General features: G+C 56.9%; 1 protein-coding gene across 2 annotated transcripts in view; it reads right to left on the bottom strand.

Annotated features, from left to right (window-relative positions):
- UNC5A (unc-5 netrin receptor A) overlaps positions 1-21,460 on the bottom strand; it is a 69,086-nt gene extending 47,626 nt beyond the window's left edge. For both annotated transcript variants that reach the window (XM_033180083.1, XM_033180082.1), the window contains exon 1: positions 21,124-21,460. In XM_033180083.1, the coding sequence (XP_033035974.1) occupies positions 21,124-21,193 (70 nt within the window). In that variant the 5' untranslated portion in view covers positions 21,194-21,460. The remainder of the gene's footprint in view (positions 1-21,123) is intronic.
- Positions 21,461-26,660: the final 5,200 nt, after the last annotated feature.

Genomic DNA, 26,660 nt, shown 5'->3' on the forward strand with positions numbered 1-26,660 from the left:
CACACAAGAACACACAGCACACATACAAGCACACACACGCCAGCACACACACAAGCACACACACATGCACACACATGCCAGCACACACACAAAAGGACACACACGCACATGCACACACACACACACACGCACACACATACACACACCAGCACACACACAAAAGCACACACATCAACACACACAAGCATGCACACACCAGCACACACACACACACGCCAGCACACACACACACGCCAGCACACACACCAGCACACACACTCACACGCCAGCACACTCTCACATGCACACCAGCACGCACATACACACCAGCGTGCACACACACACACCAGCACACACCAACACACACACGCACAACACATGCACACACGCCAGCACACAAGCAGGAGCACACTGCACACCGCACCCATGCCCCATGGAGGCGTGTCCTCCAGCTCAGGCTTTAGCGCACTGTGAGCGGCTCCGGAGAGGGCCACCCTGCTTGGGAGCTCCTAGGAAGGGAGTATAGGGTCCCCAGCCAAGAAGACTGGCAACAGCTGAGACCTGGCAGAGCTGGTCTGTCTGAAGGCCTGGGAGCCCCTTAGAGCGGCTCTCATGGCACCCAGAGAGGAAGGTGACAGGGACAGGCTCTAAAGAGTAAAAGTTTTGTGACCAGCCTGTCCAACATGGGAAAACCCCATCTCTACTAAAAATACAAAAATTAGCTGGGCATGGTGGCACACGCCTGTAATCCCAGCTACTCGGGAGGCTGAGGTAGGAGAGTCACTTGAATTGGAGAGGTAGAGGTTGCAGTGAGCTGAGATTGCGCCACTGCACTCCAGTGCGGGAGACAGAACAAGACTCCATCTCAAAAAAAAAAAAAAAAAAAGTAGCAGTGATATGGAAGTGAGAGGGTTGGAGGCCTGTGGGTACCAGCCCCATTGTACTTCCCAGGTGTAGAGAAGCCTGGCACACCCAAGGTGGCCTGCCCAGGGCTGGGGACTTGAGGGACTGATTCAGGGATGATAGGATGCCTGATAAGGTGAGGGAGTCTTCTGTGTCCCCTGAATAATCATCCACCTTCCCTCCCACTGATCCATCCATCCATATATCTACCTGTCTATCCACCCATCCATCCATCCATCCACCTCCCACCCATCCACCCACTCCATCCATCCGTCCATCCATCCATCCATCCATCCTTCCATCCATCCATCCATCCATCCATCTTTCATACATCCACTCATCCATCCACCTTATCCATCCATCCATCCATCCATCCATCCATCCATCCATCCATCTTTTTTCTTTTATCCTTTCTTTTTCTTTCTTTCTTTCTTTCTTTCTTTTTTTTTTTTGAGACAGAGTCTCGCTCTGTTGCCCAGGCTGGAGTGCAGTGGTGCGATCTCGGCTCACTGCAACGTCAAACTCCCAGGTTCAGTTCAATTGATTCTTCTGCCCCAGCCTCCTGAGTAGCTGGGATTACATGTGTGCCACCACGCCTGGCTCATTTTTATATTTTTAGTAGAGATGGGGTTTTACCATGTTGGTCAAGCTGGTCTTGAACTCCTGACCTCATGGTCCACCTGCCTTGGCCTCCCAAAGTGCTGGAATTACAGGCATGAGCCACCAAGGCAGCCCCCATCCATCCATCCATCCATCCACCCATCCATCCATCCATCCATCATGAATGAGCAGTGAGCATGAGCAGGCCATAGTCCCTGCCCTCAACAGGCGTGTGTTTTAACTGGGGGTGGTGCAGAATATAAACAAGTAAGCAAGTCAAGAAAGTCATCTCCAATGTTGATAAACGCCAAGAAGAAGCTAAAGCAGAAAGTGACAGGCTGCTACTTGAGGTTGGAGGCCCAGGGGGAACCTCCCTGAGGAGGTGATATTTGAGTGAGGCCAAATAACCCAGGGAAGCCAGAGGAAGATGTGGGGGCTGAGGCTTCTGGGCCTCCATGCCCTCAAGGGACTCTTGCGTCCCATGATCCCTACTCCCTGGTCCTGCCACCTCCAGCCTCATGCTCAGGAAGTGCAGGGTGGGCGCAGGTGGGCGTGGAGTGGTGACTGCTTGCACTGGTGCCATGAATGACATCACACCCAGGGGCTCCCTCACCTCCACTGCCCCCTAGGTCTGCAGCAAATCACCCTGATGCTTTAAAACAAATACCTCTTAATCACTAAAAATTGAAATGATTTCATGTGAAAATGTTAATGTATTCGGAATCACAGCCGTGCACTGCGTCTGACAAATTAGCACCCAGCCCGCCGCATTGTTTGTAGCTACATTTATCCTGGTGACGAGACACACATATAAAACGGGTGGCGCAGAGGGGCAGAGAGGGCAGCTCCTGGCTGGGGGTAGGTGTGGAGGAGGGGGAAGGAGGACCAAAGGGGGCTTTCAGAGGGAAACAGGGGTCCACAGGGGTCCAAGAGGGCTGTGAGAGGACCAGACCCGCTCTGACCCTACTGCTAGCTGCACCTCTGGGGACTCCCAGCTGTCTGGTCCCCTCTCCCATCTTCCGTCACCAATCTTGAGCCACGAGACCTACACCAGGCTAACCTGGTGGCCACACACAGATTCAAGCACCAGCAAAACAGGAGCACCAAGAGATGAGAAAAATTTTGCAAGAATTTAACATTTCAAAAATAAGAATCAGGACGTGGAGAAACTGGAACCCTCATTATTGCTGGTGAGAATGTAAAATGGTGCAGTTGTTAAGGAAAACAGTTTGGCAGTTCCTCAAGAAGTTCAACATAGAGTTACCATATGACCCAGCAATTCCACTCCCAGGCCTACACCCAACAGAACCGAAAACAGGTCTTTAAACAGGTTCTTATACCCAAGTGTTCAAAACAGCATTATTCAGTCGCCAAAAGGTAGAAACGACCCAAATGTCTACCAATGGGTGAATGGATAAACCAAATGTGCTCCATCCATACAATGAAATATTATTTAACCACAAAAAGGAATGAAGGCTGTGCGTGGTGGCTCACACCTGTAATCCCAGCATTTTCAGAGGCCGAGGTGGGTGGATCACTTGAGGTCAAGAGTTTGAGACCAGCCTGGCCAATATGGTGAAACCCCATTTCTACTAAAAATACAAAAATTGGCCAGGCGTGGTGGTGCATGCCTGTAATCCCAGCTATTTGGGAAGCTGAGGCTGGAGAATCGCTTGAACCTGGGAGGTGGCGGTTGCAGTGAGCCAATATTGTGCCACTGCACTCCAGCCTGGGTGACAGAGTGAGGCTCTGTCTCGGAAAAAAAAGAAAAAAAAAAAAAAAAAAGGAATGAAGCAGTTGAAGCAGTGATGCATGCTACACATGGATGAACCTGGGGCACCTTATGCCAAGTGAAAGAAGCCAGGCACAGAGGACCACGAATTATATGATTCCATTTACATGAAATAGCATCACAGATAAGTCCATAGAGACAGAAAGCAAGTTGCTGTTTGCCAGGAGCTGGGGCAAGGGGAGCATGGGGAGTGACTGCTTAATGGTGTCTCCTTTGGTTTGATGAAAACGTTTAGAAACTAGATAGAAGTGATGGTCACATAACATTGTGAATGTACTCAATGCCAATGAATTGTGCACTTAAAACGGTTAATTTTATGTTATGTGAATTTCACCTTGATTAAAAAATGGCAAAGAAGAATTTAAAAAATGAAAAAAATAAATATATATATGCATCAAAGTCCAACTCCATTGGACTAAGCTCATTTTACCAGTTACTGTTTGATCCTGGGGTTGCTGAGGCCTTCGAAGGGCGGAAGTAGCCTGCCTGGCCTTCTCCCTGCACCCTCCCAAGGCTTCTACCCTTGCCCCTGTCCCAGGCCTCAGGATCAGCTCCATGATAGCCCAGGCCCGGTCATTCTTCCCTTTAGTAGATGGGGCAGGGGAGTGTGTCTGGCCTGGGGCTTGTACTGCAGCAGCAGAGCAGGTCTGGGACCCAGGCCCCCTGACATCCTCTGACCAGCTAACCCTAGCAAATGTGCCCTCAGCCGCTCCCACTGTGCGTCTCTGGAAGTAGAGGTGGCTTCTACGTGTGTATAAATGGACGCAGACACAAGTCATCACACCTCTCCTCGCCCAGCTCCACATTCCCTGTAACCAGATCACAGTAGGCCCTTTGCTGCACCCGCAGCCGGTCTCAGTTCATTCAGGTCTCAGTTCAAGTGTCACCTCTTCCAGGACTGTCCTGTCTCACTGGCTACCCAGCATGCCCCTGCTTCCAGCTCCCTCATGGTCACATGGCCCTCATGCTCATCTGTGGCGCCTGACGCCGGGCCTGGCCCCAGCCAGTGCTCAATACATGCTTATTTAATGGCCCAGGTGCCGTCGCCACCTAGCTCTGTCCCTCAGTCCATCCCCTCTGCTTCTCTTAAAAGCTTGCTGAGGCTCTGGGCCTTCTGCTCATTTTGCCTGCCATGGAGCTGGGGTTGGCACCTAGCTCTGCCCTGGCAGCCGTGGGATGTGGGCACGTCACTCGCCTCTGAGCTCCCCATCGAGAGCTTTTGTGCAAGTCCACTGCCAGTGCCCAGCAATATACGCTTATCCTGCCCTCACCCCTGTTTCCCAAGTTTCTCCCTGAAACCTTCACTGCATCCTGTGCCTTTTCTACCTGGTATCCTTCCATACTCTGCAAATTCCAAAGGGCCTCTGTGTCCTGCCTGTCCACACTGTTCCCACTGTCCCAGCTCACTCCTGCTGCTTCTGAGCGCAGCCTCTCCCTGCCTCCTCCCAGCGTGTCCTCCAGGCCTCATCAGCAGGGCCTTTGCCAAAGCCTCCCTCAAGGCTGCCTCCCCTCCAGCTTAAAACCTTGCACACACTCCTGGGCTCCCACTGCTCTCTCCCAGGCCTCCTTTTGGCTTCCTCAAAATTGTCCCCTGAATCCTCCTTTCCACCCCAGCCATGGCCATTCCCTAATCATCTTCTTAGAATGGGATTTGAGCTCACGTATGTCCGTGATCAGCTCCTTATGCAAGGGTCTCTCATCTCCATTTCCCACCCCTACTGCATCTGAAAGTGCCAGTCACAGTTTCCAATTATCTTCTAGATGTTTCCACCTAACTATATCCTCCATCACTTCAAACTGAACAGGTGAAATCGAAGGCCGCAAACACAGGCTCCGAGAGCTGGAAGGGAGGGAAGGAGAGGGATGGCCCTGCCCATGGCCTCAGTACCTGAAACCAACCAAGCACTGTGCACAGGGTGGGGGATGCAGCCTTGGTGTGCATGGGAGCTGGGGTGAGTGGCAAAGAGAGGGCAGTGCACAGGCACTGGGGGTGCATGGGGCAGGGCACACAGAGTGGTGAGAGTGCCCAGGACAGAGAGTACACAAGGCAGGGGGTACACAGGGTAGGGGTGTGCAGGGCAGGGCAGGCTGGTGCACAGGTGGTGGTACTGCACAGGGCAGGGGGCAGAGGGGAACATGGAGTGTGAGAGTACCCGGGACAGAGGGTACACAAGGTAGGGGGTGCACAGGGCAGGGGGCTGCACGGGCATTGGGCTGTATAAGTGGTGGGGATGCACAGGGCAGGGGGTACACAGGAGGTGGGGGTGCACAGGGCAGGGAGTGCACAGGTGGTGGGGGTACACAGGAGGTGGGGGTGCACAGGGCAGGGGGTATACAGATGGTGGGGGTACACAGGTGGTGGGGGTGCACAGAACAGGGGGTACACAGGTGGTGGGGGTGCACAGGTAGTGGGGCTGCACAGGGCAGGGGGTATACAGATGGTGGGGGTACACAGGTGGTGGGGGTGTACAGGTGATGGGGGTGCACAGGGCAGGGGGTACACAGGTGGTGGGAATGCTCAGGTGTGGAGGTGCACAGGGCAGGGGGTACACAGATGGTGGGGGTACACAGGCGGTGGGGGTGCACAGGTGGTGGGGGTGCACAGGGCAGGGGATACACAGGTGGTGGGGTGCACAGGGCAGGGGGTACACAGGTGGTGGGGGTGTACAGGGCAGGGGATACACAGGTGGTGGGGGTGCACAGGGCAGGGGATACACAGGTGATGGGGGTGCACAGGGCAGGGGGTACACAGGTGGTGGGGGTGCACAGGGCAGGGGATACACAGGTGGTGTGGGTGCACAGGGCAGGGGGTACACAGGTGGTGGGGGTGCACAGGGCAGGGGATACACAGGTGATGGGGGTGCACAGGGCAGGGGGTACACAGGTGGTGGGGGTGCACAGGGCAGGGGATACACAGGTGGTGGGGGTGCACAGGGCAGGGGGTACACGGTGGTGGGGGTGCAGAGGGCAGGGGATACACAGGTGGTGGCGGGGCACAGGTGGTGGGGGTGCACCGGGCAGGGGGTATACAGATGGTGGGTGTGCCCAGGTGGTGGGGGTGCACAGGTAGTGGGGCTGCACAGGGCAGGGGGTACACAGGAGGTGGGGGTGCACAGGTGGTGGGGGTGCACAGGTGGTGGAGGTGCACAGGGCATGGGTTACACAGATGGTGGGGGTACACTGGTGGTGGGGGTGCACAGTGCAGGCGGTACATAGGTGGTGGGGGTGCATAGGGCAGGGTGTACACAGGTGGTAGGGGTGCACAGGTACTGGGAATGCACAGGTGATGGGGGTGCACAGGCAGGGGGTACACAGGTGGTGGGGGTGCACAGGGCAGGGGATACACAGGTGGTGGGGGTGCACAGGGCAGGGGTACACGGTGGTGGGGGTGCAGAGGGCAGGGGATACACAGGTGGTGGCGGGGCACAGGTGGTGGGGGTGCACCGGGCAGGGGGTATACAGATGGTGGGTGTGCCCAGGTGGTGGGGGTGCACAGGTGGTGGGGCTGCACAGCGTAGGGGGTATACAGATGGTGGGGGTGCACAGGTGGTGGGGGTGCACAGGTGGTGGAGGTGCACAGGGCATGGGTTACACAGATGGTGGGGGTACACTGGTGGTGGGGGTGCACAGTGCAGGCGGTACATAGGTGGTGGGGGTGCATAGGGCAGGGTGTACACAGGTGGTAGGGGTGCACAGGTACTGGGAATGCACAGGTGATGGGGGTGCACAGGTGGTGGGGGTGCACAGGGCAGGCGATACACAGGTGGTGGGGGTGCACAGGTGGTGGGGGTGCATAGGGCAGGGGGTACACAGGTGGTCGGGGTGCATGGGGCAGGTGGTACACAGGTGGTGGAGGTGCACAGGTGCTTTGGGTGCACAGGTGGTGGGGGTGCACAGGTGGTGGGGGTGCACAGGTGGTGGGGGTGCAGAGGGCAGGGGTGCAGAGGCACTGGTTGTGCATTGGCATGGGGGCACCTAGCAGTGGGGGTGCTCATCTGCCAAAGTGGCATCCAGGTTCCAGCCCCAGCCACCCAGGAAAATGGGCTCGCTGGGCCCAGCCCAGATCTTTTGCTTTTTCGAGAGAAGCCTGACATTTGGATTTTTATGTGAATTATCTCTCTCTCTCTCTCTCTCTCTCTTTTTAGAATGTTCTATCTGCCGCATGGGGGCTCAATGCCCTGCCTGCTGCCACCTGGCTACCTCTGGGTGGGCGCTTTGCCCACATCATCATCTTTCTCCTGAGATCCTGGGCCAGGCCCCTTTCAGGTGCAGGACACAGAAACCCAACTCACAAGGGCGTTAAAGTGGGAAGTTATTGGATCTAGGGCCAGGAAGGCTGTTAAGAGCAGCTCACAGGACTGAGAAAAGCTGCAGGGACCAGAGCCTCAGGGCCTCGGGGCCACTGGGACAGCCTCCTCCTTCCGCTTGTCCCTGATATCCCTGTGCAGTGGCCTCACCCGCCTCCACCCCACAGCTGCTTTCCACACGAGGGGGAACCAGTCCTGGGCCAGCGTCGGAACCTGCATCAACACTGCCGCCAACCCGGGAGGTATCAGGGTTGCACCTCTGCCTCCAGGCCAGAGAAACCCTGGGAAGGATCCTGACTGGCTCAACTCAGGCCATGCGGCCAGCCTGGCCCAATCATGTGCCCAGGATCTTCGGAACCATTCACCAGCTGGGGCAGGTCCTTTCCCTAGGGAGAGGCTGGGCCCCCATAACTGACTGTCCCACCAGGGCTCCATGGCGGGAGGTCGCCAAAGGAAGGCGGAGGTGCTGTGCCCTGAGAAAGTATTTCAGCAGTCAAAACAATGGGCGGCAGAGAAACTACCAAACCCCTCGAGATGGAGCCATCCCTCCAGAAAGCCCAGTTCCTAAAGGGTAAGAAACTTCTCAAGACCAAGTAGGGTGGACCTGAGGGGAGTCCAAGTTAGTGGCCAGCCATCCTTTCTCTTTTCCCACCAAGCCTCGCTAAGCCCACCTGCCCCTGTCCACGGTCTCCCTGACTGTCCCATAGAGCCCGTTTCCAGCAGCCCCCCTGTGGAGGCTCTCATTGCACCCAGACCTCCGTGCCTCTGCTTGCTGGGAGGGTCTCCCTCAGCCTCCCTGTGTCTCTCCCCGCTGGTCCTGACCTACCCTGGAGGGCTTCACAGAACCAAGTAAATCCATCTTTCCCTGGACAGCTTTCAGTGCCCTAAAGGAAACAGGATGGCCCCACACCACCAAGACCTGTTGGACGTCTCTCCTGGGCCACGGCTGGCTTTTAAGTCTGCCCTTCACCCCCAGTGCCTGCCTGACCCGACAAGGCTGTTCCGCTCCCTTGGCTTCATGTGACCAGAGCCAGTTTCTGTTGCTTGTGACCCAAGCGCCCTGTCCACACTCTACACATAGCCTGGCAGGGTGGAGCTCCCTGGGTGGAGCCTCTTGCTCTTCCGGCTTCTCCCCCAGCCCAGCTCCCCATCTATTTTCTGTTTCTGACATCACTTCCCCAGGCTTGAGAGCTCTGAATCATGTTTGCCTCCTCCCCCTCCTTCGCCCCCCCACATGCAGCATCCAGATGCAACATTTCCCCCTTTGCAGCATCTCCCACATCCATCTCTCTTACTCCATCCCCGCCGCCTGCCTGCCACCAGGGAGGGACGCCTCGTCATTTCTTGCCTGGATGACCGCAGCAGCCTCCCGGCTGGTCTCCTTGCCTCCAGCCTCTCCCTGCTCCCATCCATCCTCCATGGGCTGCCAGATTAATCTTCCTTAAACACTGCTCACTGCCTGTCACTCCCCGGCTCAGAGATGTGGTCACAGCCCTGTCGCTTGCTGGCACCCCACAGGCACCGTCTGCTCCAGCGGGGCTGCATGCCTCCCGACTGCCCTGTACACATGCTGCCACTGGCACTGCCCGTCCACTCCTCCTCCTCCCCTCATTGTCCGGCCAAATTCCACCACATGCCAAGGTCCCAGCCTGAGTCCCTCTCCTGTTCTGGCCTCAGGGCTCCCAGAACTCTAGGGCAGAGGCAAGGGGTGCCCAGGGACCAGCTCTGAAGTCACAGGTTGGCCTGAGGCCAGCAGGTGGGCTGTCCTTGCTGGGCCTGTCTGGGCTCTCCAGTGTGGCTGTGGCCTCTGCCACCTCTCTGCTCTGCATGTCCTGGAGACACATCCCGGCTCTCAGGTGTCAGAAGTCCTACTCAGCCAAGTCACTCTGGTGACTCACCACCATGCCAGTCTTCCTTCTCAGGCCCCCTCATGAATGCTCATTATCCAAGAATGAGCATCTTCCCAAGATTCCGGGCCTGCAGGCCCTGCCCTTGACGCACGCTGCTGCCAGTTTTATCAACTGAAGATCCTGCTCCACACCAACACTTCAAGGGCGTGTCACAGAGAGGGGCCAAAAGTGAGCATCCCCCGCCCCGAAGGCCACACAGCTCACACCTGCAGAGCATTTACTGTGAGCCGGCATCAGGCGGCGTGCGCCACATGGAATGACTCGTTTATTCCTTGCAGCCCTATGAGGTAGGAACCTTTCATTGTCCGCATTTTCCAGGTGAGCAAACTGAGTCACAGAGAGCTTAAATAACCTGCCCAAGTTCACCCAGTTTAGGATTCTAATCCACATCAGAGCCCTGGCTCTCAAGCACGGTCCTCCCAGGTCCTAGCTGACTCTCTACCTTTTGACCCACCAGAGTCTAAAGTCCAGGAGGGAAGCTGCCCCTTCTGGCCTGTGAAGTCAATTGGTCCTGCAGGGTCCTGCAGGGGAAGGCCTGAGATGCCTTTGTCCACTCTTTGCCTGTGGTCATTTCAGAGGGCTGGGAGTGACCTTGGTCAGGAGCAGTGGTGTATGGAGCCAGCTCGTCCTGGCTCAGGACAGCCAATCACTACAATTTCTAGAATTTTGCAAGTCAGTTGACATCACATTGGTAGCTTGAAATAGGCTGTGGTGGGAGTATTTACACCATGGAAATCGGCAAATTAGTCCCCAGCCTGCCTGAAGAGCCAATTGTTAACCATTCAACAGGACTCCACGCTGTCGCAGGGGGAGGCAGAATGCTGACCACTCTCAGAAGGCGTCCTGGCATTTGGGTGGTGGGCTTCAGGAATTCACTCTCAAGATGGGCCTCCAGTGGAGCCAGGGATCTGAAAGGAAAGAGGTCTTGAGAAGACCAAGTGGGTATCAAAAATGGACCTCTCATTGTGTGATCCTGAAGGAACTGGAGGAGGAAGGTCCCTAGAAAAGTGCCAGGGCAATTACCAGATATCCAGGTAGGTAGGCTCAGACTCTCACCAGACACGCTCAGTATAGAAAGATGGCCCGAAACCAAGGACAAGCCACAGGTGAGAGGCATGGATGGAGGAAGCACGCTGGGAAGCGGAGCACAGGTGCAGTGGCGTGAGGCTCGTGGGCAATGCCAGAGAAACACAGGGCAGAGGCGGGGCTTGGAGGAGGGAGCCTGGAAGAGCTGAGCCCTGCTGCTGATCTCTGAGAAAGTGGCATGGGGGCGGCTGTGGGGCAGGAGCTGTAGTCTAGTCGTCATAAGGAATAAAGTTTGGTTTGGTGAATATATCACTTAGGGTTCTTTGAAGGTTAGCAAGAAAAAAACAATTCTCACAAATTTAGGAAAGAAGAAGTACTGGCAGAAGACTGGGTTGTTAAGAGAAGGAACAGAGGCTTAAAGAGCAGGCTCTGTAGCTGGAAAAGAACCAGGCCAAGAGAAATACTTACCTAGCTCACCTAGGCCCTGCGGCTGGAATGAAGGGGCCCCCAAAACACCCCATAAGACTGGAATGGAAGCTGGACCAGATACAAAACCTAACAAACATCCACTGGAGTAGCCGCAGCCCAGTGAGCCTTATGCAAACACTAGGCACTGTTCTTAATGAGCTGCAGATGACCAAAGGAAGGAGGGACCGTGAGAGGCCTGCTGGGATTCCCATGGACCAGTCACACCAGACCAGCTTCCCTTATTACGGGGTTACTGTCCCACGGTAGATTAAGGATGGACTAGTAGAAACACAGCATGTCTGGATTCTAGCCAGGCACCTGATAAAATATCTTAGATGGCTAAATGCAGATATATGAGCAGATGACAGCACAATGAAGGGGAGGTAAAACCTGTTGAATGGCCAGCCTTGTTTTCTTTTTTCTCCTTTTTCTTTTTCTTTTTTTTTTTGAGACGGAGTCTCGCTCTGTTGCCCATGCTGGAGTGCAGTGGCATGATCTCGGCTCACTGCAAGCTCTGCCTCCCGCGTTCATGCCATTCTCCTGCCTCAGTCTCCTTAGTAGCTGGGAGTACAGGCGCCCACCACCATGCCTGGCTAATTTTTTGTATTTTTAGTAGAGACAGGGTTTTCACCGTGTTAGCCAGGATGGTCTCGATCACCTGACCTCGTGGTCCGGCCATCTCGGCCTCCCAAAGTGCTGGGATTAGAGGCTTGAGCCACCGCGCCCGGCCTCTTTTTTCTTCCCTCCCTACCTCCCTCCCTCCCTTCCATCCTTTCTCACTCTGTCGCCCAGGCTGGAGTGCAGTGGAGCAATCTTGGCTCACTGCAAGCTCCGTCTCCCAGATTCATGCCATTCTCCTGCCTCAGCCTCCTGAGTAGCTGGGACTACAGGTGCCTGCCACCACACCTGGCTAATTTTTTTGTATTTTTAGTAGAGACGGGGTTTCATCGTGTTAGCCAGGATGGTCTCGATCTCCTGACCTCATGATCCGCCCGCCTCAGCCTCCCAAAGTGCTGGGATTATAAGCGTGAGCCACCGCGCCTGGCCTGGCCAGCCTTGTTTTCTAATGCTGCCAACAAAATCGTGTTGATCCAGATCCTGCTTTGCTTCTGGGCCACAGGTTGTGCTTGGTGCTATTCAGTATGCTCATTTAATACCTGGCAAAATGTGTTGACGACATCTGAGGATGATTGTGCCCACCCTTCCTGGTGGACAAGAAGCTGAGAGGAGCAGCACATAGCCTGGGTAAACACAGGACAATGGCCTCCGCAGCTACCGCCCAACCTAATCTGCATAATCATACCCCTGGCTGTGGTGATTGGCTCACACACTGGGCAGGGCACTGGAGGTAGACCAATGATGGAAGACTTGGACATTTGTTGGATGGTGGAGGGAAGAGATGTGCTCTTCTCCCCCACCCCTGCTAGGCCTGGAGCTCCTGGCAGTCCACCTTGGGATAGAGGGAAGAGGCTGTTGGAGAGTGGCACCAAATCCCCAAGAGCAGAGATGAGGCAAAGATCTTGGCCATGCCGTTCTCCCTGGGTACAACCATGCCTGAAGCCACAGCCACCCTGAGTTCAGTTCCATGTGCCATTACAGTCTCCTTCTTACTTTTTTTTTTCTTGAGCCAGTGTGAGTTGGGTTCCAATATTTGCAACAGATCCACTTAGTGTCCTATGTCACTTCAAGCTAGGGCATTGTGGTGAGCTCCCAGGGCTGAGGAGGCTGTGACAATTGGGCCGCCACCCAGAGGCAGGTAACAAAGATGTGGGCGGTTGGGATTCCGGCTTGGGTGAGGAGCAGCTGAGAGGGCTGGGGAGGGCTGGCCAGGAAAGGGGCAGATGTGGCCAGGTGAGAGCCTTGTCTTAAATAACTGAAAGGGTTCCTCCATCCTGTGCGGCCCCAGAAGGAAGGGCCCAGAACCATTTGGGGAGCTTACTGGGAAAGAGTCCCCTTCATTATAAGAAAGTGGTTTTGAACAGTCCCAGTCGCCTGAAGATGTGTGGTCCGGGCAAGTCCCTTTGGCTTAAAGCTCAGGGCTACGGGTGAGGAAAGCCAACACCACCAGAGGAAGTTAATAATCAACGTCTGGTGGCCTGGACAGCCGTTCTCAGGCTGGAAGCACACTAGGTTGGGGTCAGGAGGCAGCTTGGCGATGGGGAATGGGCTCCAGGCTGTGAGGGAGGTCACTCGAGGCCACACAGAGAATCAGGGTCTCCAGACTTTCTCCCATCAAGTCCATAGGAAAACAGAGAGGCCCTGGCAGTAAACAGCCACACAGGAGAGCCCACAAGGTGGGTGTGGAGTGTGGTGGGGGAGATTGGGCAGAGCAGTAGCTGCCCAGTAAGGTCCCAGCTCTGCCACTTCCTGTGGTGTGACCTCCCCTGATATGTGTCCTCATCTGATGCACGGGGCTAACCTCACCCACCTGTGGGATGTCCTGAGATTCTGATCAGATGATGTAGGCGGAGCCCAGCAATGGCATGATTACTACCATCATCGAGTTAATTAAGAATAAAAAACATAACAGTCTATAATCCCCAGGGGCTCCTCCTCTTCCTGCCACACAGCCTCTCTACTTAGCAGAAGGAGAATGCATTTGGGTGTCTGGGGCTGGAGTGGAGCCCTAGTTTGCAAAGGACAGCCGGGACCTGGGGCAAGTCGGTGCTCGACCTCATCTGTGAAACGGGAATGGCGACACCGGTGCATCGGAAGCCCCGGCCTGCAGGAGGTGCTCGGGTTATGGGGACGTTCTCCTCCCTTTCGCAGCGATATCAGCCCGGGGTCTTCGGAAGCCCCAGGCACAAGATCGCCTGACAAGCCCTGCGCCCACCCACTTCTCAGGGGGCCCGGGAAGGGCGGGCAAGGGCAGGGGCTGCAGCTGGGCTAGAGCACGGAGGCGGGGTGGAGGCGGCCGCGCGGCTGTGCCCGGAGGCTGGACGCCCGCTCCCCGGGCGGTAGCCGAGCGCTCAGCCAGGAACTTGTTAACAGGCCCCGAACAAAGAGCCGCTAATCCGGCGGGCTGGCGGGCGGAGGGATCCCGCCCCTTCCCGGCTTGGCCGCCAGAGTTTGCAGCCCGTTAATTACCCCGCGCTCCGCGGCACCCACCCTCGGCCTGGACGCCTCTGGGCGCGAGCTTCCCGCAGCCCCGCCCGACGGGCGCCGCGGCGAATGGCGAAGCCCCTCGGCCCCCGGCTGCCGTGGGCTCGCGCCCCACGGCCGCTCACGTGCCCCGCAGATCCGCCGGCCTGAGGGCCCCTGCGTAGCAAGCCACCTAGACAGCGGGGCGGGGGCTGCCGAGGCCCGAGGCACACGCTGAGGAGGGGCTGCTACCCGCCAGTGACGGGCACATTCGTTTTGAGGGGGTGGGCGAGGTGGGGGGCGGTGCTGGAAAGATGCAGACCTGGAAAAAAACACTGGCCCCTGGCTCCACTTGGTCCCTGCCCCGATTAGGAGGGGTAGAGTCTAATTCAGGGAGTACTCCCCCAGAACCCCGCAGCCTCTCCACTGGACCTGCTGGCCTGGGGCACGGGAGTTCCACCTGCCGCCCTGGCTGGGGACACCTAGGGCAGAGGTGGGACGCAGGGTCCGGACCTCCCTCCCCAAGGCCCTTCAGGTGCTGTCAATCTAGACAGACTCCCCCGGTGTTCCCCCACACCCCCTCCCCATCTCAGCTACATATTTGCCTGGAGCTCAAGGTGACCCTGAGCCTTCCAGACGGACACAGCTCTGATATCCCACTGTGAGAGAGGCCCGGCTCTGGGGGCCCCACCAGTCAGGGTGACACTGGCCCTTGGCGCTCCCACCACAGCACAGAAACAGGGGCCTCAGGGCCCCTCCCCCATCAAAATAGTACCTAAAACTTCCCCTTCCCCAGTTTCTCTGGGGCTGAGCAGCTGCCACTCAGACCTCCCAGAGGTCTGTGCGGCTCCCCCTCTCCCACCTCAAACAGGGCTGGGAGGGCCAGTCAAGGACCACCTGCCCTCGGCATGACAAGAAACAGAAAGGAGGCCAGGCCTGCCCCAGCCCAGAATGGGAATCTCACCCCAGGCCTTTTGCCTCCCCTCTGGTTCCCCAGCCGCACCATATTCCACAAATTCAGCCGAGGACTCCCTCACTTCCTGAAGGAGAGGGCTGAACAGTGCCCTCTGCCATGTCATCATCAATTGTTAACATGTATTGAGTGCCCACTATGTGCCAGCACTGACAGGCTTCAGCCCTCCTAATCTGCACAAAAACCTAGGAGATGGGTTCTTTTGAGTAGGTTGTTCAGACAAGGAAACTGAAGCCGGGCAGGGAGGAGCTGGATGCAGGGCCAGGAGGCGTTCACTTTTGGGGGCTGGCCCTACCTTTGTGCCTAGGCACCTGCCCAGCCTCACCCTAATACTGGTCCAAACCCAGCTACAGAACTTGCCAACTCACCTGTTTCACTACCTTCTCCATGTGCCTGGGGTTCTGGGCCCCTGGGGTCTGAAGCTGCCTGTGACACCTGACACCAGTGCCCAGGAAAGGGGTGGGCCTTGGGCACTGGGACCCTGACCTTCTGGGTGCCCCGAGAAGGCCTGTTTCTGACATAGAAGGTATTTGCCAGCAGAAGTGGGCCCTCAATTCCTGGCCTAGGGGTTGAGACTCACAGTCCCCAGCTCTGCCTCATAGCCACTTTTGGCTCTGCCCCAGCAGCCACCTGGCTCTCCAGCAAGAACCACCTGGCTCTGCAGACAGCCCCTGCCAGGGCGGCTGATGTCTGTGGCAGGTGCTGGGCAGGTGTGAGCAGTTCCTGGGGGAGCCTGCTGCTGAGTGCAGAGTCCACCCCAGGCTCCAATACAAGCATCATTGGGTTTACACCCTTTAGTATACAGAGAGGCAAACCGCCCAGAGAGGTTAAATGATTTGTCTAAGATCACACAGCAATCAAATAGCAGAGAGGAGTAGAATTTAGTTCTGTTCAGGGCTCCTGCCCCACTCTGTGCCATGTCCTGAGAGTCAGAGATGATCATCAACACACAGTTGCATGACAAGCTGAACCCAACTCTTCATCTTCAGAACCTCCAAACAGCTGCCCCTTGTGCACTGGAAGCACCGACGTCTGAATCAGGCCCAAGCCCCTGCAGTGGGTGGCGAGGGAGCGGGGGCACTTCTTCCAACCAGAAGGGGCCACTGCCTGGGCCTGGGGTAGAGGGAAATGAAACACCTCACACTGAGACTCATTTTTCTCCTGTGTCTGGGCTCGGGCCCTGACGCGGCTTAAGTCCCCACCTCTGTCCTAACTCACGCCACCCCCCCAAAAATGCAAGGGAACACAGACGAAGGAGATAGACAAGCTATGGCACCTACTGGGTGTCGGAGTTCATCCTGAGTGCCCTCTCCACATTGCCCATCAATCTGTTACTATAACCCCAGAAAGCAAGCATGACCCATTCTATCAATGTGGCAACAGGCTGGGGACTGCAAGTTGCTTGTCCAAGGACACGAGGCTTGGGTTGGAAGTTGGCCCTGACTGCCTCCTAAGCCCCTGTCCTTTCTGTTCCACCTGGCGAGAATATGGGGTGAGACTCTCCAGAAGGCAGGAGGACCCTTCAATGCCACTCCCACAGGAGCAGATGAGGAACGAAGGGGTGGGCTGGTGGAACTGATTGCAGGAAGCTGAGCTCCTGTCTGAGCGTGGCTGGGCCCTGGGGCTCAGCCTCAGGAACCAGGAGTCCCACCCCACGCAGGAGCTATGCAGAGCAGCCCATGTCATGACGTGACTCTGGGAATGACACTATTTGCTCAAGAAAACATTCACTCTGGGAAAATCCATGCCAGGGTGGGGATGGGGGTTCCTACTCAACAGATATGGGCATACAGCTTGCGTGAGTGGCCTACAAGCATGCACCAATGTGAGCTGGTTTGCTGTCCATACGTGTGGCTGGGGTACAGCACTCCCCACTCCATGATGGGGCCTAGTTTTCCTGGTTTCCACCCTGGACAGGAGGCCCTTTCCAGACTTCCTGGAGTACGGCAGTCTGTGTTCAGGGACAGGGATGGGGTGGTTGCTGAGAGGGGCAGAGCAAACATCTCTCCCTGTCCCCAGCAATAGCAGCCCTCCCTGCCTGAACAGAGAACCCAAACTCAAAACGAGGAAATGAAGAGAAACAGCACCTGGTTGGCAGTGACTCGGAGCAAGCTGGGGCGGAGAACAGGGTCATCGCGCCATAAACAATGGCAATACCTGAGGGAGGCACTGGAGGAGAAGGCAGCGGCTCAGGTCAGAGGCTTCTGGCAGCTGCCCCAGGGCTGAGGACTCAGTGCCTCAGTCTTTCTTTAGCCCACCCAAAGCACATCAGTATGCCAGGACTCCTTTGCAGTGGAGGAGGTGGGAGGCCGTTGGGAGGGGCTGGACTGAAGCTGCAGGCCTCACAGTGCAGGGACTGGCGGCAGTAAAGGGGTGTCTCCCCGGTCTGGACAGAACCAACGTTGGGGTGTTGGGTGGGGAGCATGCTGGCAGGGTCAGTGGCACGAGGCTTTGCAAGGCAAGGGAGTTACAGTCTGGAAGCCAGAGCTTGCCTGGGGGTGCCCACCCCACCAGCAATCAGAGCCAGGGAGGGCACCCGACCTCCAGATAGACCAGCCCAGAGCTGATGTGGGGTGATGACGAGGGAGGAAGGTATTTTTCTAAGGGCCCAAGGGGTCTCAAGGTTTGGATTGACCTGCAGGCACTGGGAGTCACCAAAAGCTTTCTAGCAGATTTCCAGCCTGGATGCCAGGGGATGCCTTAGTCTGAGTGGAGGAGGCCCGAGGGGGATGGGTGGTGGTGGTTGCTGCAGTGGTCCAGGTGAGGGAGTAAGGAGTGGAGGAAGACAAAGAAGTCGAGGGACATGAGCAATGTCACAAGGAGGCCCGAGCTGGAGGACTTGGACTTGGTGACATATTAGATGTGAAGCGTGAAAGAGAAGGGAGAACCAAGGGAGACTCTAAGGCGTCCAGCCCCAGGCTGGGAGAATAGGAGGAAGAGATGACAGGGCCCTGGGGAAGAGGAGGCATCAGGAGAGGGGTGGCCTAGAACAGGAGGCACCACATGCATGTGCGTGGACACACAGGTTCCCAAGTGGCAGCTAGGCCCAGCACTAGAGCACGGGAGCCCCACCCCAAGCTCAGGGCAGGCTCCCACCTTCTGAAGCCCCAGAGCTCCAGCCTGCAGGTCTGGGCTCAGAGCAGCACTAGGCAGGAAGAAGGGTTGTGAGGACAGGGGCTCTCTGGCCCCTGGCTGAGGCCAAAGTTGGCTGCTCCTGGGAACCAGAGCTGTGACTTTTGGTTGTGGGCTTGGTACCTGGATCAATGCCTATCCCTGGTTCCTGAGAGAAGCCCCTCCCAACACAGGCAAGTGGGGAGCAGGCAAGCAACAAGAGGACCAGCTCTCCCCTGGGGGGACCTAGGGACTCCAAAGCCCAGGCCACCCCATCCACAAGGCAGGGTGAGCAGGAACAGGGTATCTCCTAGCCCTGGAGGATTAAGACCCCCTTAGCCAGCTGCATTCTCCCAGGTGTGGGGGTGGACAGACGGGTCCTAGGTCAGCCCTAAGTATGGGGATAGGGGTCCTAGAAGGAGGAGCAAGGCTAGATGGTTGGGGTCAGGTTAGGCAATGTGGCAGTGCCAGAGCATGGCACCCCTCAGCCCCATCTTGAAGGGAGTCAGCTCCCAAGAACCCTCCTGCTCAGGACTGCAGAGGTCTGGGTGACAGGGAGACCACAGGGGCAGGGTGGGAGTGTGCATGCCAGCTGCGTGTGACGGGGTTTGAGAGGGTAAATCCTGTGAGACAGATGGGTGCTTGCGTGCACGGGCACAGAGAGGGCCTGCAGGTGCGAGCATGATGAAGGGACAGGCTTTTGTGTGATGTCCAACAACAGAGGGTGGGCGGGTGGCCTGGGGAGCAGGTGGCTGCAGTCGGTCACGCTGGCCCCCGGCGCCCCCTGCTGCCCACTGGCCATCCCTCCTTCAGCGGCTCACAGACACATTTTTCACTGGAGGCTGTTGCCACAGAGGCAAAAGGCAGCGCGGGAGGAGCCGGGGTCACCACAGGGCCAGCCTGCCTGGGCGTCCACATGTGCCCCATGCCTGTGGGGCACAGGGGGAAGGGAGTCCCAAAGAAGTAGGGCCAGCCCCCCCTTCCCATGGCCTTCAGCAGCTCCTCCTGCAGGCCCACGGGCAGAGTTGATGCCTGGGGGCAGGCTCTGTCTGCTTCAGCCCCTGCAGCACCTGTGCCCACCTGCCAACTCCCTAGGTAACCTTGGGCCAGGCCTGAACAGATGCCCTGCCAACGAGGGATGCAGTTTCCCCACCCCACAGCCTCCTGAGGAGTCCATGTGGCAACCCCCCGCTCCAGGCTGCAGGGCCCTGATTCACCGGTACCTGTGCCCCCTGATCTGTACACGCTCACCTGAGCAACTGCCCACAGCCGTCACACACGTGCGGCATGCTGGCCATCACACACATTCATCAGGGCACACATACCAATGCTGCACAGACTATGCCAACCCCTTTAGTCACCCGGGCACACATGTCAACCCAGAGCCTTCACACGTGCTCACGTGGGCGACATGCAGCTATGACCACCCAGGCCTCACATGCATCAACTCAGAAAACATTTCCAGGGCACCTACTGGGTGTCGGGCAACACCTCACCTGTGTGTAGGGCACTAATACCCCCACCTCATCATGGACAACAGTGCAACCTGCACCCCGAGTGCTCATCTGGAGAGCCGCACACACGCCCCTAACACACACATGTGTGGGACACGGACACACACCCAACAGTTCAGCCTCTCAGCGTGGTCAGGATTAGAAGGAGAGGCCCTGGGGAAGAAGAGGGGTGCTGATGGAGAAGGGAGATAGAGGGAGTGGGATGGAGTAGAGAGGGGTACTGAGGAGGCAGGATGGGGCGGGCGGACAGGCAGTGGTGGGTGCAGGATGCGCTGTGCAGAGACACCCTTTGAGGAAACAGCCAATAGCCTCAATAATCAGGCTGGTCCCTGAGCTCTCACTCACTGATCTCTGATCAATCTGGCTTGGCAGCTCAGAAACCCCAATGCTCCCTTCCAACACCCCTGTTATAAGCAGTGGCCTGGCCAGGCTGGGGAGTCACCGCCCAGGTTCTAGGGACAGCAAGAATCGAGAATTGCCAGGTAAGCCTCAAGCCCCCTTGACCACACAAATGGCACCTGTCCCCCCTCCCCCCGACCACAGACACATAAGCTTAGCTCAGTTAAGTGCATTGGGGGACAGAGATCAGGAGGCCCCCACAGCTCAGCCTAGGTGAAGGCTCAGGGAGAGCAGACAAAGGATGCAGGGGAACTTCCTGCCCCCAAACCCCCTCCCAAGGGAACGAGGTGGGGTGAGGGCTGAGTTAGCAGCAGGTTAGGGTGACCAATGGGGCATGCAGGGACCAAGAAAGGCTATGGAGTTTAAGGAAGAAGGGGAAGCTGGCGGACCAACCACATACAACTCTGGCCCCCAGCACCAGGGAGACCAGGAGCCACAGCCCCGGCCATCCGGACCGCGGCGCTTTGACTGTGCTGGCTGCAAGGACTGGGGGCTGGTGTATGCGCCTCCACGCCTGAGTGTGTGCGTGTGCGAGCGTGTGTGGCGGGGACAGAGGAGGACACTGTGTTCTGGACGTGGGCAGAGGCCAGGTGCCAAGCTGGGAGATTGTGAGTGGCTGTTTAGGGCAGATGCTACCGGGAAGAGGTATCTTAACCGCTCCCCGCACCCCCTATATTCTGGGCACTGGGATAGGATCAAAACCCTCTAATCTTCGAATCCTGAAAGTCAGTCTCCCTGGGGTTGATCAAAACCCCCAGCCCTGCTCCGGGCCCAGGCAACCAGCAAACTTCCCCCACCCGGAGGCGTGGGGTGTCTACACTCGCCAGCCCCGTGCGCTGACAGCTGCTCCTGGACTTGGCAGAACCCAGGCTTCCGGGAGAGCGCGCGGGGAAGCTGCGCAGCAGCAAGGAGAGGCCCCTTCGTCCCGCCTCGCAAAGTTTGGCCTCGGGGGGCTCCCCGCCGAGTCTGGCAGCGCGGGTCAGGGACCCCCCCAGAGTAGCGAGCGTTCACGCGCACGGTCCCCCGCAAGCCTCCCCAGAGCGCGCGCGGCGTGACTCACCCGAGCCGCGGAGCCAGGCGGCGAGGATTATGCCCAGGAGCGCTGGCCACAGGCCGGGCCGGACGGCCATGGCCGCGGGCTGGCGGGCCGGGCGCGGGGCCCCGCGGGCGGGAGGGCGGCTTTCAGCGCCTCAGCCCGGAGCCCCAGCTCGGGGCGCCCCCGGGGCCCATGCCAGCGGACTGCGCTGCCTCCGGGCTGCCGGCTGCGGGGCGCACGCGGCGCGTGGCTCCCCTGGGCACGGGAGCGCAGCAATGCAGCCGGGGCGGAGCGCAGCGCCAGCCGCGCCGCGCACCGAGCCAGCCGCGCCGCGGAGCCGGCAGCCGGAGAGCCGGCCGGTGGGCGCCGCAAAACCCGGACTGGAGCGACGGAGCGGGGCGGCGACTGGGAGGGGCGGGTGAGGGAAGGAGGGGCCAGGCCGCCCCGCGCCGAGCGCGCGGGCCACCCCCAGCACCGGGAATCCCTCTGGGCGATGCCTGAGGCTCCCCCAGGGAGGGGCTTGGGGTGGTGGGCGTGGAGGCCTCCCTCCGCCCCGCGCGGTCTCCAGGGACAGGGGCAGGAGACTGAAACCGGAGTGGATCGGTGCTCCGGATCCGGGCTCTCGCAGGCTCACCAGTCTGCGCACAGGTGGCCCGGGAGGGGCCCGGGGCTGCGGCGATCCCGGCGCGGCGCCAGCCTGCGGAGAGCCGCCCAGGGCAGGGGTGCCCCGGGCAGGTTCCGCTGCAGTCTTCTTCCCCGCCCCTTCCTCGCGGCCGCGCTCCGGGGCTGTCCGAGCGCCGCGATATGCTGCCAGCCCGTGGCTTGGTTAGGGGACTGCGGGAGAGCGCCGGGGCCCCGGCCCGCGCGCAGAGGTGGCCACCAGAGCTGGCAGGCCAGATTCGGGGACTCCCGCAATCCCAGTCTCGCAGCCTGGTGGATTCCAGGGGCGCGCCTCCCACCATGACCCCCTAAGGTTTCCCTAACCCCTCGGCGCAGTTCGCCGAAGGAAAACAACCTTTGGGCGCAGAGCACCCGACTGGGCACGAGGTGTTTGAGCCCTGAGAGCGCACGGCGCTCGCGACGTGGGCGGGAAGGAACGAGCTGGGCTTTGGCAGCTAGAGAAATCGGGGGTAGGGTCTAGGCGACTTCACCTTCTAGCTCTGTGACCTTGGGCAAGTCACGTCGTCTCCTGGAGCCTCCAGCAGTGACCGCTGCTGGAGTCTCCTGCGCCCCACCCCCATTCCCTAATCCGGCTAAAATAAACAGAGGGCTGCCTTGAAGGAGAAAGAAAATGACAGCCGCACGCCGTGTGCCTTGCGGCGAGTGATCGGAAAAAGAGAGGGTCTTAGTCTGGGTCGGGAGGGGAGTGAGACGGGTGAGGGCAGGGTCGCAAACTCAAACGCCTTCGGGGCCCGTCGATAATATAAATTGGCGCTGCAGGCTAGGCGATATAAGGAATGGTCTTGCTTCCACAAAGAGATATGAGCTCTCCTATATTTCTTGAGACACGAGGCCCTCTCTCGGTCTGCCTTTTGTTTCCTACTTTTGATAGAGAAGGGTTATGAAAAATGTTTTGCTTTCCTCTTAAGTCTACTATAAAAAACACCATCTAAAGCTCTGGAGGCAACCATACAGACGCTGGGCTCCATCGCCAGGGAGGCAAAGGGCAGCGCTGGGGACAGGGCACAAGGATCCCATCTCAAGGGACAGCTGTCTCTTCTGCTCCAGGTGCTGGTTGTCGGGGGAGGGGACCGGGGCACAGTATAGCCCCATCTTCCAAATTTTCAACAGAAGCCGTCGTATGTGAAATATTGTGATTTAAAATTTTTAACTAGTAAAAATTAATTTTTTAGACTTCATATGAGCCCAGGGGAGAATGTCCACTACCTTCTTGTTTGGGAACTCTGCTTTGGGGGCTGTTTGAATGTACACAGTGTTGGGGCCTCATCTGCTCACATGTCTGTGTGTGTGTATGAGCAGTGTGTGCCCAGGCTGCTCCTGTTGGCACCATGACACCCCTCTTCAGCATCTGCAGGAAAGAGGTGGGTGGGAGAGGTGAGTCAGCGGCAGGATCTGCCCTTGGGGCTCATGGTATAGGGGAGATGATTAGGAACTGGGATTGGGCACTGGAGGCTGGTGGTTGAGGATGAAGGAGCAGGATTGAGGGCTGGAGTATAAAATGGCATTATAATAGTGTATGCTCTGTCTAAAGGAATGGCTGGGCATGGTGGGTCACGCCGTAATCCCAGCACTTTGGGAGTCTGAGGTGGGTGGATCACTTGAGGTCAGGGGTTTGAGACTAGCCTGGCCAACATGGTGAAACCCCATTTCTACTAAACACACACACACACACACACACACACACACACACAGAGCCAGATGTGGTGGTGGGCGCCTGTAATCCCAGATACTCAGGAGACTGAACCAGGGAGAATTGCTTTAACCTGGGATGCGGAGGTTGCAGTGAGCCAAGATCATGCCATTGCACTCCAGCCTGGGTGACAAAGCAAGACTCAGTCTCAAACAAACAAACAAAAAGTGTATGCTGGACACCACTATGTCCTTGCATACATTTATAATTTGGCTTGATCCTCACACATAGCCCTATTAAAGAAACATGATTATCCCCATTATGCAGATGCAGTAGTTGAGGCATAAGGAGAGGTAGCGCCTGATTGCTCAGGACCAACCTTATTCAATAGACTACTGGGGTAGCTAAGATACATCCTTGGGAGGTTTGATTTCAATGTCCGTGTCCTCATCTTTCCTCCTGCTACAGTTTCTACTCTGGGATTTGAATTTGGGAGACGAGATTTGAGATACAGGAAAGGAAGGGTCTTTTCTGCTCAGTTTGGCTGCTTTGTTCACTTCTCTTCTTGCCCCTCTCTCCAGCCAGAATGGAATGATCTATGTAAGAGTCAGGATAGATTAGGGGATGACATAACAAATAGTCCCCAAATCTTAGTAACAAATCAACAAAGGTTTGTTTCTCATTTGTCCGTCATTGGTCTACTACTCCAGGTCACCCTCACTTGAGGACCCAGCCTGACAGCAGCCACTCCAGAGGTATACCCACCAGCCATCAATGGCTCGGCCCGGACACAATGGATCATGTCTGGTCACAATCCATTGGCCAGAACTGGCCCCACAGTCCCACCCAAGAGAGCCAGGAAGTATAATCCCACCTCATGCCTGGAAGGCAGAGTTGAAATAGATGGAGAGTAGCGTAAGTGCCTGCACACCCTGCGGTCCCAGCAGGATCTGGCCCCTGCCTTCCTCTTCATTTCTGCCTAGGCCCTGGCCATAAGGCCCCCCAGCCCCTCACTTTGTTTCTCCAGCATCCAAGCTCATCCCACCCCCAGTCCTTCCCATTTGCCTTTCTTCTTAGAATACTCTGTCCCTAGATCTTCACATGGCTGGTTCCTTTTAGTCACCCAGGCCTCAGCTGAACTGTTCCCTTCCAAGTGGTGCTTTGAGTCATGTCAGGAGAAGGAGGAGGGGTGCCCCTGCAGAGAGGGGGAGTAGGTGTCTCACTGGAACTCTTCTTAAGGATCCAAGGTGAAGGGCTGCCAGGAAAGGGTTTGTCTCAGATCCTAAGGTAGGATGGCCAGATGCGAAGAGGACTCCTGAGAGCTCCAGCCTCCTTTGCTTCTCTTACTCAGGCAAATTTTTCTTCAGAAGATGAAGTCTTGGTCTATCCTGAATTTTCAGGGCAGACAGTTCTGCTTCAGATGCTGGCATGGCAGCAGGGCTCTGGGCCCCTGTCCTCACCACCCAGACACCCTGTGCCTTCCCCCCTGCAAGTGCTCTGTAGTGAGGCCGCTCCCTGAAGGCATCTCCTGAAGGGGTTGGCAGGTGTCCTGCCATCATGGCCCGATGCAAAAGAGGATTCCTAATCAGCTGTTGGTCAGTGACATCGAACTGCTAATATCCCCTGGACCTGGGGAGCTCAGACCCTGTGCTGAGGCCGTCATTGACTTGGACATGCACCGAAGTTCCTATGAGTTGCTTGGAGTATAAATTTCCATGTCCTGCCTATCCTGATGTTGATCCAGAATGTCTGGGGAGCGGTCTAGGAATCTGCTTTTACCGAGCCCTGTAATACCTACAAGATGTTTCTGCTGCTGCCAGTGGTCTGAAGACTGACCATACTTTGAGGGACATTGTCCTAGGTCTTTGCCATAGGTGCTATCAACAACTGGGTGTTCCTCACCTACCCTTTGGGTCCCTGGTTTTCTGCAATTAAATACAGACACTTAAATTCATCCCAATTATATTCCATCGTATTACATCTAATCCTTCTTTCCCATATGGAGCCCTCTCAGGACGTGGGTGCTGTCAGGCAGGGTATTTGCTATTTTCTTCTGCTTCCTGTCATTCCCAGATGACATTAGGAAGTCGCATATACTTTCAACCAAGTCCTTACTAAACAGGTTGCTGCAAGCAGGAGCAAGGACAGTACCTAGAGGCTCACCAGCTGCTCCTTTGTCCACTCAGCAAGCCTCTGACCACACCATCATTCAGCTCACATCTCACTGCTGCACCCACAAAAAGAAATGGAAAGACTTAGCAGAGCCCCAGAATCATGAGCTTCCAGCTTTGCTCAAATCTGCCAGACAAATAACCCAACTGATCAGGAAATTAGTTCAGCAAGCAGGACATGCTCTTGGAGACCCTTAAGCAAGACACTGGACATTTTCTATTTATTTATTTATTTATTGAGACAGGGTCTGGCTCTGTCACCCAGGCTGGAGTGCAGTGGCACTCTCTCAGCTCACGGCAACATCCGCCTCCCAGGCTCAAGTGATCCCACCTCAGTCTCCCAAGTAGCTGGAACTACAGGCACATGTCACCACTTCCAGCTTTTTTTTTCTTTCTTTTTTTTTTTTTTGTAGAGATGGGGTTTCACCATGTTGCCCAGGCTGGTCTTCAACACCTAAGCTCAAGCCATCTGCTTGCCTCGGCCTCCCAAAGTGTTGGGATCACAGGCGAGAGCCACTGCGCCCAGGCAAGACATTGGCTCTTTATGGTCCCTGCTCTTTATGGTCCCTTCTGTTACTCAGGCAAATTTTTCTTCAGAAGATGAAGTCTTGGTCTATCCTGAATTTTCAGGGCAGACAGTTCTGCTTCAGATGCTGGCATGGCAGCAGGGCTCTGGGCCCCTGTCCTCACCACCCACACACCCTGTGCCTTCCCCCTGCAAGTGCTCTGTAGTGAGGCCGCTCCCTGAAGGCATCTCCTGAAGGGGTTGGCAGGTGTCCTGCCATCATGGCCCGATGCAAAAGAGGATTCCTAATCAGCTGTTGGTCAGTGACATCGAACTGCTAATATCCCAAGTGTGGTCCAAGTGTTCACATCTGCCCACTGCTCAGCATTCAGCTTCTGTCTTCTGGAAGCAGCTTCCTGTCTTTCCTTGGAAGGATCACCCCTCCCCACCATCAGTGTATAAGATTCAGGTCAGACTATTCCACTCCATTTCCAAAAGACAGCATATGCCCAGGCCTGGCCAATCAGCATCCACTATTCCCTGAAACACAGTGATTGGTTCAGGGATGGGCATA

Source organism: Trachypithecus francoisi, unplaced genomic scaffold (assembly GCF_009764315.1).
Source record: "Trachypithecus francoisi isolate TF-2019V2 unplaced genomic scaffold, Tfra_2.0 Lachesis_group2, whole genome shotgun sequence".
NCBI classification, from domain to species: Eukaryota; Metazoa; Chordata; class Mammalia; order Primates; family Cercopithecidae; genus Trachypithecus; species Trachypithecus francoisi.